We start from the raw sequence: 17,197 nt of genomic DNA on the forward strand, positions 1-17,197 counted from the left end.
AGAGACCAATTCACTGTAAAATTCTCTTGGAGAGGCTTCGTAGACCTCAGATTCTCCCACACATTTCTCTACCCACTTTGATGTGCTAGTAATGAGGAAAGCCCATCTTTAAAGTCTCCGTTATAGTTGGGACCATTATAATATGTTCTCAACCACTGTCCCAACTAAATATGATATTCGAAGAACAGACTGCAAAACTGGAGAAAAAAAAAAATTTCTTCCTGAAACCTTTTTAACCCTATCTGAGATGTTATTTTCAAAATATCTATTTTCCAACCATATTTTAGGAAAATTCTTTTGGTCTACGAATTTCTAACTATACATTTGCTAGCCAAAATATATTTCCACCACTCTTACCTGAGCAAAGCTGATTTATCCACAGGGAAGAGTTCAGGATTCTATTCTGAAAATTGTTCTCTTGGGCTATTAAGCTGTATCCAATTTTCAGGGTGCCTGATGCCTTCATCTTTAGGGTTGAAGGATTCCATTTTGCTTCATCCATCAACCACAAAATAGTCAACTCAGTCTTTATTGCAAAGCCACATTTTTAATGATAATGAAAGCAACTCAGGCTGCTCAGTTGAGTCAGCAATTTAAAAATAAGAATTCTTTTGACCAATGAACACAAGCAGATTTGAAAATCAACTGATAAGAAGGACAGAAATAAAATCCTCAATATTTTACTATTTTATGTTTCTGAATAAAATGGATTTTTGTGTCTTTTAACAAAATACCTCTTCTTACCACCACATAATTTTTCCTTATTTCTTCCTTCACTCCCTATGCATAATTTGTTTTAATTAGTCAATAATTGTTATTATTAATGCCAGAAATAATTAAATTATCAATATCCAATGTAAGTATTGAAATAAAAATTTTGAAGGGATAGTAATCTATTTTTAGCAGTTGATTGCAAATTAACCTTGGAGTGGAATGATTTAATATTTATTATTTCCTGCCTAGCAATTTTAATACATGTCCCTGCAACTTCAATATAGCTTTTTCCTTAAGGGAATGTTAATACTTTTGTTGTAGAACCAAAATTCTGTTCTTAGAATATGTAGATTTATCATGAGTATGAAGCTCATAACTTAAATCTTTCTTATCATGTACTTTAATCTACTAAAAATACCACCATCGAGAACCAATTCAGGATGCCTTTCTTCATCTCATCCTCTCATCTAGTAGCAATCTTTCATTCCTCTGAACTTCCAGAGTTTTATTTGTCCTCCTCATTGTGTCATAGGCATTATATATTACCTTTGTTGAATTTGTGTCTCATTCATCTTTTTTTCAAGAAAAGCGATCTAACGTCCTACCATGTTTTGTAGTTACTTATCGATACCTCATCTACCCATGCCTTCATAAACTTTTTCTAGATATACTCCATGTCTAATTTAACTTGGTAACCTCCATAGTACTTGGCAGAGTGCCTGACACAGAGTAAGCATTTAACATATGTTTATGGAATAGAAAATAGATGAGCAATAAATGCTTATTTAAAAACCACAACAATTCTGCCATTATTACACTAATGTAGATTGGAATTATTAACCTTAAGAGAATTTTTAGACAAAACAGTATCATTAATGAGGGTCCTTGCTAGTGAAATTTTTAATGTATATAATTACAAAGAAGTAGGGCTGTTCTCACACTATATTTTGTATTGGTTATATATACATATCAAACCTCATATTTTTTTAAAAAGGATTGTGTATCTACATAAAAATCACTACAAGTTATTAAACTTATCAAAAAGTTTATACACAAAATCTGTCTTTGAATAATGTATACTTGTGATTGCTGAAAACAAACCAACAGTTTAGATTATTGTTTTTTAATAAATTACCTAGTTTAGAGGATTATATAAATATGCCTACAGTACTGGGGCCTGTGTTAAAGGGGAGAACTAGGTAAAGTATTCCCTTGATGTAGCCGCATGTTATAATAAATATGGTGGAAAGTGCATTGGTTTTGGAATCAAACAAATCTACTTTCAAATGCTAGCTTTGCTAACTACTAGGTGTGTGACCTTGCAGGTTTTTCAATCTTTAATCTCTAAGTAATATGTATTCTGGTATGGGTGCATGTAGGGATACATGTGGAATAGTGCCTGGCACACAGTCGAGTCCTGTATGTCCTAGTTTTTATAATTAGAATTCCAGAATGATTTGACTGAACTATGTGACACAATCTGTTGCTGCTGTTGTTGTTGAAAACTATTGCCCCAGGGAGGAAAAACACATTGATATTCAGTAAACCTAGCTAATTATCCTGACCATCAACCCACTCCTACCAGACAGTTTCAAGAACTCCTACACTGTTTTTATATGCCCCAGTTCTTTTCATTCATGACACCCATCTCAATTGCAATGAAATAATCATTATGCCATAGATTGTTTAATATCTGTCTCCCCAGTAAAGTGTACACTTCATGATAGTAGAGACCACATATGCCTTGGTCACCGCTGAATCCTGAACAGTTAACATGATGCCTATTCACTTAGTAAAAATTTGTTGTGTGAATGAATGAATGTGTGAGTCAGTGAGTTGGTAAACATTATTATATCCTACATGTGCCTGGTATTGTGCCTGACGCACAAATAAGTACAGAATAAATATATGTGCAATTGAATTGTCAACAGCATTCATTATGTTTCTAAAGAAAACTAGTTACTTACTTATAATGTTACCCATTATTTTTTAAATGTTAAATAATAATAACATCAGCAGAAGAAAAAGCTGTCCATTCAAAGTCTTTTATTATTAATCTTGCTTTTCAAATCAGAACTACAGGCACAAAATAGATACTCAAAATAGTTCTTTGAATGAAAAATTCTAATTATGCTTTTGACATTGTCATCATTTCCTCAACTCCCCATTGTTAAGAAACAAGCAAAATTATCAGGAAAAAAACAACCCCTTAAAATTCACAATTTTTTTTCTGCATTATTCACTTTTTCTCTTGTATTGGTTATATGTACATATCAAGCCTCATATTTTTTAAAAAAAGAATTGTGTATCTGTATTAAAAACACTAAAAATTAATGTTTTTAGAATTGAGCTGTAAAATAAAATAACTATAGGAGGTATTTGTTTCCATTAAATATCTCTGGATCCTTGACAACTTTTTAGTCTTATCTGTGAAAAAGGAACTAACCATAAATTTAATTTATCTTCTTCAATCATGTTGAAGGCAAAAAAATCCTTTTGTTTTACTATGCTATCCAATAGCTAAAAACAAAATAATTAGCTTCTTTCACATGGCTCATCAAAGAGATGAATAGTGTAGTAACATTTTGGAAAGCAAGTAAAACCACGCATATTGAAGATACAGAGAGTCTAAGCTGACTAATAAAACTCTGACAGCAAATTAATTTCATATTTGTGCTCTTCCCCCATTCCTTCCCCTGCCCATCTTGCCCTGTCTAATCACTATCCTGGATTTTTTGTTTATTATGTTCTTGGTTTTTATAAATATATTATTATAATATGTATATGTGTTCCTAAAAATATATTGTATTTTTGAATATTTTAATATTTACACAATGGAGTCATGCTTCAATTAATATTTTGGGACTGATTATTTTCACTCAGTAGCATACTGCTAAGAGTCATCCACATTTTCATTATATAATCTTCCAAATGTATAAATAGTCCACAACTTATTTACTAATTCTCTGGTCAAAGAACATTTGAGTTGTTTCCAATTTTTGCTATTATGAACAGTGCCTCTAAGAACATTCTTTTACATCCTTCCTGGTATGCTTATAGATGAGTTCTTCAGAAATGTACTTAGGAGCAGAATTGCTGGTCTTAAAATATGGAAATGATCAACCATACAAAATAATACTAAGCTTCTTTTCAAAATTATTATATCAATTTCCAATTTGCATTTCAGCAAACAACACATGAATGATCTCATTGATCCACATCTTCTCTAATACTTGGTATTACCAGACTTCTTTTTATTTTTTTGGACAATTGAAGTTGGTTGCTATTAGTTCTTGTTGGTGTTTTTGTTTTCATGCAGTATTGCACCTTTACATTGTCTTGTTGAATTATTTTTAAAATTAAACCAAAAATGTAAAGAGAATAAGAGAGGTAGACAGGTAATCCTAGCCCTGTTAAAAGCCTCAAAGATTGTTTCTATAAAATACCTTGAAGGGAAGGGCAGAAGATCTTGAAGTTAAAAGGCTTCACTAGTACACTGTGCACAGCCCATTTCTTCCTTTTTTAGATTCATCTCATCCACTCAGAGATGCAGTCAATCTAATGATAATCGTATCTAAGAATGTCTTTGAGTTAATTTAAGAAAAGATGGTGAAAACTCACCATACCTTTTAAATCAGAACTGATGGCAATATCACACAAATATGAAGTATGATGGCAACCTCCCAGGAAGAACGTTAGAAAAAACTTATCTGAGATTTTGTATTTCCTCCTAGGATATGGCATTGGTCTCCCATCCAACTCTCCATTGACTTCCAACATATCTGAGCTAATCAGTCAATACAAGTCACATGGGTTTATGGATGTACTTCATGACAAGTGGTACAAGGTCGTGCCCTGTGGCAAGAGAAGTTTCGTTGTCACTGAGGTATGGAAAGACTGCTGATAATGGTAACAGTTTGTATAGCTTTACCTTAAAGAATATAAGAAAATGCTATTACCTATGCCTCATAATCCAAGCTATTGTTTTTATTAGGTCTTTCCATAATATCTGGGTTATTTTTCACCTCACTTTCACTTAACTATGGGAAAAATGCCTATCCCCACAGGAATTTTAAATGAAACAGGTTTGTCTTAGATTTAAAAGTGATGCTGTTTTGATGAGTAAATGTCTAAATTTTTACTTTTTCCTATAACTTATATCTACAAGTACTAAATAAATGCTATCCTAAATTACAGAAATAACATTTGAAATTGACATTAACAATGTTTGGTTTCATCACTAATTACTGGTCATAATGTACACTTCAAAATATCCTTCAAAATCTAATCAAAGCTTTGCTAACTTCCCAGTGATAACTGTCTAGTGTTAAATCCTTCTTGGGTGCAGAGAAATACACATACTCTAACTAATACTTCTTAGATTATAAAATCATAGATTTTTAAAACTGAAACAATCAATTCCCTTATTTTACAGTTGGGAATCTATTAATAATATCCAGAGATACTAAGTGATTTGCCCAAGGCACAAAGATAGTCAAACTCTCTTTCTATTGTAGTACTCTGTCTTTACAATGTAATTAGAAAGAAATATACAAAATAAGGAAAAAATTGGATACATGAAAACAGGAGACTGGAAGGTATAACCAAAGCCACAGGCTCAGATATATTAAAAGAGAAGCCAAATATACCCAAATAAGGTCAACTTGACAACTTATAAAAAAACTGAAAGGCAACAATAAATGACTTCAAGTAGTCTCCAATTGCCAAGAACTCCCAAATTTGTATTTCAACACAGATCCTTCCTCTGAACTCTAGATCACATATCCACCTTCCTATTTGACACCTCAACCTAAATACCCTACAGGCATCTCAAGTTTGGCTTGTCAAAAGCTGAATATTTGATCTTCCCTCCTAAATCTGCTTTTCCTTTTGGGCTTCACGTCTTAGTAATGGCACCACTAGCCATCTAGTTACTCATTCTAGAAACTGGCAGGGATCCTTAATGCCTACCACGTCTTACCTTCTGCATTCATCAACAAGTTATGTCTCTTCCTTCTATAAAACATGCCTCATCTATGCCCATGTATTATCATCACCACTGTTGTCACTCTCATTCAAGTCATCATTCCTCATTGGGACCACTGTAAAAGTCTTCTAACTGGTCTCTCTGTTTTCACTCTGACCTTCTCCTGTTTGTTTCCTGCATGGCAGACCACTCTTTTGCTTAGAAGCCTGCAACAGTCTCCTATGTTAATTAGGACATAATTGAAGAGAAGGGCAGAATGTCTTGAAATAAAATGTGAAATGCTGACAAGGCCTACGATGTCCTCTAGGACCTGTCCCGCTTCACTTCTCAACCTCACCTCATTCCACTTTCCTTGTGGTTCATTACAGCACTCTGACAATAGACTTTTTAAGTGAAGATACAACAGCAGCTTCCCTGTCATTGGAAAGCTGCACTTACTGTTACCTTCTATTCCTCAAATGTTCCCCTCTGACATTTACTCAGCCAAAGTCTTCACATTATAAACTCCCAGCTGAAATCTCCCTTCTTCAGATAATATGATAATCCCTGACCAATATGAATCATATCTCCTTTTATAATCACATATATCTCATACTGTTTCATAGCACTTGTTATAATTTGTAAATTTTACTATTTTAAAATGCATATTTAGAATTATATTTATATGTATATTTAGTATATATGTTTGTTTTTATATATTTACCATTTTTAAATATATATTTAATCAGAATTTTATTTTTTAGTGTATATCTTCTTCATTAAATTGTAAGAGCTCTAAGGGGTGGTCAAAGACTTTGTTTACAATTATATTCTCAATGCTGCATTATATAATAAACACTTAATAACTAATTTTGAAATAAATGAACCAGAGAAAGTGAACAATATACCTGAGAAGAAGTTGAGGAGTTGAAGGTAAGAGCGTATCAGGAATGATAGTAGTAGTGTACTGGGATTAATAGTATAGCCCCAAAATTTATGTTTATCCAGAACTTCAAAATATGACTTTATCAAGAAATAAGGTCTTTGAAAAGGCAATTAATTAAGATGAGGCCATACTGTACTTTGGTGGGCCCTAAGTCCAATCACTGGTGTGCTCATGAGGAAAATATGTAAAAGACACAAGGAAGATGGCCATGTGACATCACAGGCAGAGACTGGACTATGCCTCTATAAGCCAAGGAATGCTAAAGATTGCCAGCAATTATCAGAAACTCTTAGAGAAGCATAAAACAGTTTCTTCTTCTACTGACACCTTAACTTCAGACTTTTGTCCTCCAGAACTGTGAGAGAATGAATTTCTGTAGCTTTAAACCAGCCAGTTCATGGCAATTTGTTACAGCAGATCTAGGAAGCTAATACAGATAGATAATAGATATATAGATGAAGATGATGAAGATAGTGATTAGATAGATAGATAAATAGATGATAGATCCAACTAGAAGCTGAAGCAAGCTGGTCAATGACCTTAGCAATTAGGTTTACTTCTGACTTTCTTGGCAACCATGACAAAAAGAATTATAAGATGTGTTAGAATGTTTTTAAATCAGAAAAAAAAGAAGTCAACCTCTCTTTAGTTCTAATTCTAAAATAATTTTTTTTGAAAAATGACACTGAATAACAGAGTTACAAAATGCAAAATTATTTTTCCTGTCTCATTCTTATATTGATGCTTCATGCGAAGCTGAGGGCATGATGTTATATGAGACTCAGTAAAAACCTTTTGAAAGGCACTAAACATGCAACTTATGTCCTTTGCTTCTTTACAATGATTAATCCTGCTTCTGAAAACTCACGCCACCTGGAAGAATGGACCTGCTCATCCAACAATATTTCTTAAGTACCCACTATATACCAGATTGTGTTCTAGATACTTAGAAAATATCATTAAACAAGAGACAAAGAACCCTGCCTGCCTTTGACAAGTTTACATTCTATCAGGAGGAAACAATACACAGTAGATGTAACACCTAAGCAAAGTAGATGTATGTTACAAGATGAGAAGTAGAGAAAGGGTGATAACAGTGGTCATAGAAGGCATCATTGAGAAGATGATCATTGATAAAATATTCTGAAGTATAGAGAAAAATTGACTTAGGGGACTAGCATGTTCTGTTTCTTGTCATATGATAGAAACTGTACTAGAGCCTTTAACTTTAGTTCTCACTACATCTCTGTAAAGCAGTCTTTTTTTTTTTTTTTTTTTTTTTTGAGTTAGAGTCTTTTTAGGGCAGAGTGCAGTGGTATGACCACACCTCACTGCAGATTCAGTCTTCTACCTCAGCTTCCCAATTAGCTGGTAGCTAACTTTTTTTGGATTTTTTGTAGAGATATGTTATCTCTCTGTTATTCAGGTTGCTCTCAAACTTCTGGCCTCAAGCGGTCCTCCCACCTCGGCTTTCCTAAGTGGAGGGATTACAGGCTTGAACCACAATGCATGACCTGTTTTTTATCTTTATTTGGAGACATTTTCTTGACTTTTCCTAAAAGAAATAAATATGGGCTTAAGCTGGTCACTTAATTCAGCCATAGAAATAAATAAACCAGTTGCTTAAGCTGTACAAAATAACAGTCATGGTGTTTTCTACCACTTGTGACCATGGCTGCTCAAGCCAAAATCTCCAAGTGATTCAAAAATGACAGCAAAACATTAGACAAGACAAAAGGAGTCTCCCAATCAAGTCCCCAAAGCCAGAAATACTGAATGATTTTCACCTCCCTGACCACATATAGTCTCTAGCCAATTGTCATTTCAGAGAATCATCAGATCAAGATGTCAGAGAAACCATCTTCCTCCTGGGCCAAGTCTCTGAGGCCACACAACTCTGCAGACTCAAAACCTAACTCCACCTGGGCACACAGAGGAAATGTATTTTTGGAGACTTACTAACACAAGTACTAACATAAGTTTATACCAAATTTATTCCAATGTGAAAGTATCTAACACCAAGCATGATAACTTTGAAGTCATACATTTCTAGATTTGAATCCTGGCTCTACCAATCAACAGCTGAATGACTTAGCTGCTGTCAAGTCTGAGTTTCCTCAACTGTAAATGGATATAAATTAAAAATAAAACTTGCATTACCATTTTGTTCTGATAATAAGAGATCACTTATGGAAGAACCTAGTAAGAAACCTGGCACAGAAAATAGTAAATAATAGAAGTACTAATTCTTCTCTTTTCATCAGGATATCTTCTGGTGTCTTCCTGTAGCTCTTTTTACAGTGAGCAAATATTCCCAGAAGCCCTCCACTAAATTTCGTCACATTTCATTGGCCAAAATTATATTATCTGCCCACACCCCAAGCCAATCAGTGGTAAAGGAATGGGATCACCACAATAGATTAAGTCAATCATAACTTATCCAGGAGTGCAGCCTCCACTGAAACACAAGGCTACACAGAGAAGTGTGAAGACCTAAACAAAAGCAGGAGTCCCTTAGGGAGGAGACAGAAGAGTAGATGTTGAATAAGCAATCAACCACTTCTTCTATACCCACTCTGTAGACTTGGGAAGTTGCTTCCTTACTCATTTCACTCATTGCCAGACCACCTGTACAATGAAGTATTTGGATTTAAACATCTGTAAAGGTCCTCCCGGCTTTGATTCAGTGATTTTTACCTTCCCTTAATATTATCCTGAAATATGAATATTCAGTATTTTATACAGCACAGCATAATGGTTCAAAACATGGACTTTGGAGTCAGGTCTAGATTTGAATCTCAGATTTGCCATCTATGTAATTATGAGACATATTACTTGACCGTTCTGAGCCTCAGCTTCTGCACACTGGGAAACAGCCATACATACTTTATGGAATTGTGATGAAAATGAAGTCAAACGATGCTTTTCAAATATTGAGCATATTTCTAAATATGATAACCACAAAATTATCCATATTCTTAAGGATTATAAGGCTTCACCATACATGTTACAGAGCTATATAAATTTATCAGCAGTTTCAAAAGAAATCAAATTAAGTTTGGACAAGAAAAAAGATTTTGGAAAAACAAATAATCACAAAAAGTCATAAACTATTCAGATGAGGCATATAAAGGACAGCAAAATTTTTCCAATTATGATTCTGAACGGGCCAAATTCAGAGGAGAGGCATCTGGGAAATTCTAGATGTATATAACAGCTAGCTGGAAGTATTGAATAAGAGATGGATTTTACTATCACGTTGTGCTTGTTAAGACAAACTTGGGCCCACATTTCAGATCAGCTGAATTTGAAAGGGAGAGAGAAATAGGAATGAGGAGGATGGAGGAGAAGTGTGTCCTTAATTGGAGCTTCAGAGAGAGAAATAAAAGAAAGTTTTGGTAATATTGTGTAGAGATAGAAGGGCCACTGCCAGCCTTGGGAATGTCACGAACACAAGGGATCTATTCTTTCTCAGGGATGGTGGTCTGCACTATGACATATCCTGTTCTATGCAATAACAAAGTGTTTTATGATGATGCTCACGTGTGTGCATTAAACAACAATAAGTATCCTCATGCACTAACATATTTGTCTTGAACAGCCTAAGACAGAATTTCAGGATTACCCTGACAGAACCTAAAGACAGCATATAATTAAACAAAACCAATCTTCAGATAATTAACTGAGTTTAGTCTCCTCTGCACAGATTCCCTCTGCTTGCTGCTGGATTTCCTGTTGCCCTATACACCAGTACACTGAATTGCCACCTGTTTTTAAAAAAAAGAAACAAAAGCTCTCTCCCAGTAAAGGTCAGAAGAGGAAAGCGTACCTATTAGTGCTTTGCTTGCCCTCCCTTTGGCCTCAAATGTCATTTACTGCTGGGCTGTGTTAGTGTGGAGACACCAGAACTGGCTTTGAAATTATATAAGCCATCTTTGAAAGCCTGCCTTTACCCACCAACTTACCTTTAGCAAATCACTTACTCGAGCTCAGCCTCAGCTTCTTTGTCTCTTCAGTGGCTCTTGTGAGGAGTAAATAAGATGACAGTCTAATAAACATGATCCTCCTCCTTCCTGCCAAGGGTAAGGGTGCAGGCACAATGCAGCAGAAACAGATATGCTGTGGATGGTACCTCCCGCAACAGATGCTCCTGACCACCAAGGAAGGTATTTCTCAGCTTATTTCTTACATTCAATTTTGCCAGTTTAATTGCAGAGCAGTTAATTGCAGAGCAATTAAAGAGCATCTTTAACTCCAAAAAAAAAAAAAAAATTCTAGTTTGAATAATGAGTAATATGTTCACCCAGTAATAAAACATGAAAGATTGTTTTTTCCATTTTTGGCACTTGGACATTAATATTTGTCCTTATGTGAGAACATTGAACCTATTCACCTCCCATCTCTTTGAAAACGCCAGAGCTGTCTAGCTGCAGTTTCTCGAAAGATAAACTTTTTTTTTCAATTCCAGGGCTTTATCTGCTCCCCAGAGTCACCTAGGAAATTGCAGGTCCAACTCTGCAGGCCACACTCTGGCAATTTTCGAAGAGGAATTTTAAATTGACCTCAGATGTTTCCTCACAATCCTCCCAGCACACCTGTGCCCCTACCCACAGTGGACTCATTGTTGATCAATTCCATTGGGGAAAATGTATGGTAGTACGTAAATTTCCTTCATTTTCTTTTGACTCAGAAAAAAAAAATAACTGTAATTTTTTTTTAAGTCCCTGAGTGAATTTAAAAGCTCCAGGGCAACACTTTTATAAAATCTGCCATTCATAAACCAGGACAGCAAGGCAGCAGATCACTGTTAGCAAGCTCCAAAATTTTTCAGGGAATCATTAAGATATGGCACTTCTTTTTGCAAAAAAATCTCCTTTAAATAATGGCTTGAATAATACACCTTTTAAACAAATGGGACTACTCAAGAAGAAAGAAGGAACAGTGGTCTTAACAGGGAACAGGTAGCACACTTCAATAATCAGGGGAGAATTTTAAAGACACTATTTGCAAAGGTATTATGTAAGGAAACCAACAAAGATAATCTAGGGCGGATAAAGTGAGGGAGTAAGCTGCTATCACATCTGGGCTCAAAGGCAAAAATGAATAGAACTATTTCTAGAACTCAGGGGGACATGAGAGAGGCCTTTCTAAGAGCCATAGCCATGTTGTTAACAGTACAGCCACAGTAACCTGGCAGAAAGACAACCAGGGAATAAATAAATATCTGACCTCAGCCTCTTCCCTGCCTCACTGCTTCTACCACTGTCTCAAGAGTGTCAGCTTCCCAAGGCGCAAAGCAGGATGAAGAAAGGTGGAGAATAGATCTAGAAGGGCAAAATAATGTCCAACACTGCCACTTGTGGTAGATGAAGGGAGATGGGACCAGCTACAGGAAAGAGCTGGCAGCCCAACCATCTGAGAATGTGAGCCTCTGCACCCCCAGACAGTGGCTCAGCCTTCAGGGACAGACAATATGCTTGCACTGGTCAGGAAGGCAATAAAGGCACAACCATGTCCGTGGTCTTGGGAGTCAGACCACCCTGGCTCTACTATTACTATGAGGAGGCGGTTACATGTCCTTGAGAAAATTACTTAATCTGAGCCTCAGTTTAACGCATGTCTTGCTGGGTTGTTACAAGGTTTTCCAGTTAAACCCAGGGGTCCTCCTGTCAGTATGAATGATGAGGAAGACAAATACATGCTAAGCAAGAGGCCAAACATTGGAGTGAATGGAGCTCTATCCCAGGAATCCAGAGGCCTCCATTGCATGGATAGGGAAAAGATGCATATTTTGAAAAAGTCTAAAAATAAGCCATTAAACTTGTCAGTGTTTTTATTATCAAAACAAGTGCACAACAGGAAATGGTGCAACATCCCTGAGCTCAACTCACCCCATCCTTCACCTCACCCTCTTCCTGACCACCAGCCCCAACCTGACCTTTGGTCCACTTTCAACCCTTCCTATCCTCTCCTGACCCTATCGTCACCTCCTAAGGGACAAGACCCTAGGGCAGGAATGGAAAGAAAATGTCTGCTAAGCTCTTTATGAGGTAATTTTTAAAGTGGAAGCTTAAATGGTTTGTGTTTTAGGAGCACGGTATGGGTGCAAAAGTAAAAATAACTGTGGCATCATAACATTCACATCAAAAAGGCACATCAAAATGTCATAAACACAAGTTGCTTAACCTTTTGGAATTTCTTCTTCTGCAAAATAGAGATGACATTATATGTTTCTGGCTTGGTATAAGGAATATAGATAATGTTCATAAAAGTGCCTGATCCATGATAGGTGCTGAAAGAATGGTGTTAATCATATTTATTTTTATTTTGCCATGAACTAATTGTGTGACCTTTGGCAAATCCCATAATGTCTCTAAACTTGTTTTCTTGCCTTAAAATAAAGAGCCATATACCATGGCCAGCAAAGAAGTGCCTCAATTCTCAAGTCTGTTTGTTTGTTTTTAGAGGAGTTCTGGTCTAACTAACTGAAGATATGGATCCTGGGACATAGAGGAGGACAGTGGACTAACTGGCCTACAGCCTGGACTCCCTATCTCTGATCAAGGCCCCAGAATTGATTCCCGAGGGTCACCAAAATGTGCACCTGATATATTAATATGTGTTTCCCTATTAATATTAGTTGACTAAGAAAAATGGAGTTCTCTCATAACTCCACCTTTCCCTCTTTTAGTTTTGGGGGAAAAAGAAAGAGAAGGGTTATTCAAGAAGCTTCAATGCTGGTCACTTTTCTCTCCAGTTTATCTTTAATTCATTTTAAAACCCCAGGGGGAATGCTTCGAGCAGTTGGTGAGGAGTGCTGAATTTTAAAGCAGTCTTCTCTGCTCTGGACAAGTAGACTACATCTCAATATCCTCCTGCCCCTCTCATTCCTATCCCTTCTCTTTTCAGTTTAAAAAGTCACTGTCTGCTATTCAACCTGATGAAGGTTATGGTTAGGCAAGGAGAGTTAATGACTGTAGATTGCTTTAAATTGAAAACTCGTGTATGTCAAGAGCCCATCTTGACAGCTGAGTGCTTTCCTTGGAATAGCCTAAGTAATTAAGTTTAATATTTAAACCAACCATAAGGTCAGATAGATCCTGTCCAGGTAGTGCTTTCTGAAAACCTGAAGAAGCACACAGCTGTATGTGTGTCCTTTTATGACGGGGAGTAGAATTGGGCATGCAGAAAGGGAAACCAATCTCAGAAAGGCCTCACCTTCCTCTATGCTGCTACTAGAAAAAAATCATTCATTTATTTATTCATCCATCATTCACCAACAAACACATATTAAATTAACATGTGCCAGGTGTAGAGTTACATACAGAACTTACAGGAAGAAAAAGACAGAGACTTGTAAACAAACCCCCGTTCTATACTGCCTCAGGGACAGCAATAGAAGATATAAGGTAGAGCAGTGATACAAACATTTGTGATAATTTACTCATAGAAGGTAATCACCATAGGAAGAGAACCCTCCAGGCAAAGCATGAACAAGACACTGAGACATGAAATTAGAAGCAATGCAATTTGGCCTTGCCCTCCAAAGACATGACACCCAATCAATGCTAGATGGACACAACTCCATGTCCTACTAGTAGTACATCCTCTCCCAGGGATTCTAAAATTACAAGTGGCCACAATCCTTGGTCCACTTATTTTGCAACCACAGCTAGACCCCCAAGTTAATCATAGGCCTTTAACTTTTCCGGCATTCAGTCTTGTAACTTCCGTATTACCTCCTCTAGGACAGGGACATCTTCTCTAGGCTCCATATGGAAGGCAGTCTGCAATAACAAAGTATTTCCGCTCAGGAAGTGATATATCAGGGTTTTACTCCCAGCCCCACCACTGTGTCCATGCAAGCCATGCTACTTTTTTTTTTTTTTTTTGAGTTGGAGTCTCGCTCCATTACCCAGGCTGGAGTGCAGTGGCATGCTCACGGCCCCCGCCCCAGCGTCAACCTGCTGGGTCTCAGGCTATCTTTCCACCTCAGCCTTCCAAGTTGCCAGAACTACAGGCACATGTTACCACACCCAGCTAATTTTTTAATTTTATTATAGAAATGAGAGGTCTCACCAAACTGCCCAGGCTGTTCTCGTACAACTTCTAAAACTTCAGATCTCCCCCAAATCCAGAGATAATAATAGGGCCTACTTGAAAGTGTAAAATATACTTAGTGAGGTAGTTAATGGGGAATACCTAGCTTAACAAATGTTCCTTCCTCCCTACCTAAGTATGAATTATGCACACAGAAAAAAAATATTTGGTGATTAATTAGCACACACAAGAAATTACAGTCAGTGCGTCCTCTCTCTTGGGCCCATCTTGGACTCTCTAAAGAAGTAGGAGCATGTAATCATTACAAGCATCTTATAACTCCAACAAAAACATCCTTTTATTTATTGCCTGCATATGTTACAAAACTGAAGACTTTTTATTGGAAAACTTGAGATACTCATGATTCTGAAAGTTTCTAATATACAAAGTGCTGGGTTAACTAGCTTTGATGATATCATGTTTTTTTCTTTCTTCCAGTTCAGCATCTAAGTATAAGTGAAAAAAACATGAAGATGTTTTACACAAACCATTAGACTGCACTCCAAACAGGTCTTTACGGAAACAACAGTATTGCTTTTAAATGTGGTAAATAGTATTTCAAAGTCAGGCTGCTGGATGGGCAGACCTGGGACCTACAATTCTCTAGTCTTATTTTCCCCTCACCTTATATTATCACAAAGTTAGGGCTGTTCTCTGTTGTTCTCTGGCTACTATAAACAACAGAAGCTTGAATTCTGACAGAAGGACAACTAATTTCAGCAAGTATCTCCTTCACCCTTGCTAACGACCAAGTAAACAGATCTCATGGAATCAGGGTCTCCTCTTTTATATACCAGAGATGCTTGAGCATAAATAATACCCAAGACCACATACTGTTAATAGTTCTTGCTTTTTCTCCGGTTAAATTCAATGAATTCATGAATATTTATGAAACGCTATTTACCGTGCAACTAAAAGGTATGAACAGTGCTCAAACTGATTAGAACTATTGTGAGAGACAGTCTTCCTTCCATTTTTTTTTAACTTCCATGCTCATAGGGGATCACATGAAATGGGACTCCTCCCTCATCTGTGTTCCCGGTGCAGAGAACAGTTGCCTCTAGGTTCTAAAGATTATGACTCGAAGAAATCAGGAAAAGCATCGAAATGCGTGAAGATTGCCATCTAGTGGCTCTGATGTGAGGTGTTACGAAATATTTTTAAAGTCATCTTTTTTGTTTCTCACAAACAGCATAAACCAAGTCTAAAAATGTGAGAAATTGACCCAACATTTGCTCCATTCATCTGAGGACACTTCCTCTCCATGCAGCCATGGAAGTTGGTAGAATTTCAGGAGAATTTCATGGAGGAGTCCTTATAGGTGTGCCATTCCCAAAAAGACGTTGAGATCCTAAGGTCCAAACCTCTGATACCTCAGAATGTGGCTATTTTTGGGAATAGAGCTATTGTAAATGCGACTGATTGAGTTGCAGTCATATTATAGTAGGATGAGCCCTAAATTCAATATGACTGGTGTCCTTGTAAGAAGACAACTACCGTGCACAGAGGTAGCCATCTTCTCTTCAAAACTGTAAGTTCCATGAGAACAAAAGCAGCAGTAAAAACATTCACTTTAGGTCACTATTGTACCCTTCTCACATAGTAGGTGTTCAGTAAATATTTATTGGGAAAACAAATGAATAGTTGCATATATCTGTGTATGTATGCATTAGAATTGTTCACAGAGACACACAGGGAAAACATCATGTGATGATGAAACCAGAGACCAGATTTATGTAGCTACAAGTCAAGGAAGGCCAAAGACTGCTGTCAAACCACCAGAAGCTAGGAAGAGACAAGGAACCATTGCCCTACAGGTTTCAGGGAGAGCATTGCCCTGTCACCTCCTTGATGTCAGACATCTAGACATCAAGAACTGGGAGACAATACATTTCTGTTGTTCAAGCTACCCAGATTATGGTGTTTTGTTACAATAGCCCTAAAAAAGGACTACATCCAGCCTTTAGCTTCTCATGCCTCTGTCATCCGAGCTCTGGCTCTTGTTCTCTAGACATGCATGCATAGTTGTCATCATTCCCTAGCTGCTCTCTCAGCTGCTGGTCTTCTGCCCTGTTCAGTTCACGCTTCATAATACCAGAATAATCTCTCCAGAATATAATTCTGCTTTGGTCGCTCTCTGATTAAAACTTGTGCTTTCCCTACCAATTAGAAACTAAATGTCTTAGCCAAACATTCAAAACCATCCTTGATCTGGTTCCTTCCATCTCATCTTCTGATACTTTGCCACAATAAACAACTTCCTGATATCCATACCTACACTTTTCCCCACTTCTGTAATTGTGGTACTTGGTCCCCTTATCTCACCTTCATGATCAAATACTTCTTGTAAAAAAAAACTTTCTCTATTTGTTCTCAGCAAGAAATAGTTTTCCAGTTCTCTGTGTTCTTATAGTTATTTGCCCTTACCTCTCTGATGACATCTATTGTCTTCTATCTTGTTATTAATCATA

At 36.7% G+C, this 17,197-nt stretch overlaps 1 protein-coding gene across 2 annotated transcripts in view; it reads left to right on the forward strand.

Moving 5' to 3' along the window:
• Window positions 1-17,197, forward strand: part of GRIN3A (glutamate ionotropic receptor NMDA type subunit 3A) — a 180,111-nt gene that overhangs the window by 126,074 nt on the left and 36,840 nt on the right. For both annotated transcript variants that reach the window (XR_002481681.1, XM_008053372.2), the window contains exon 6: window positions 4,449-4,600. Coding sequence is in view for 1 of the 2 variants with exons in the window: in XM_008053372.2 (XP_008051563.1) it covers window positions 4,449-4,600 (152 nt within the window). In the remaining variant the exon portion in view is untranslated. The remainder of the gene's footprint in view (window positions 1-4,448; window positions 4,601-17,197) is intronic.

Source organism: Carlito syrichta, unplaced genomic scaffold (assembly GCF_000164805.1).
Source record: "Carlito syrichta isolate Samal-C Ts95f unplaced genomic scaffold, Tarsius_syrichta-2.0.1 Scaffold288132, whole genome shotgun sequence".
In the NCBI taxonomy this organism is placed as follows: domain Eukaryota; kingdom Metazoa; phylum Chordata; class Mammalia; order Primates; family Tarsiidae; genus Carlito; species Carlito syrichta.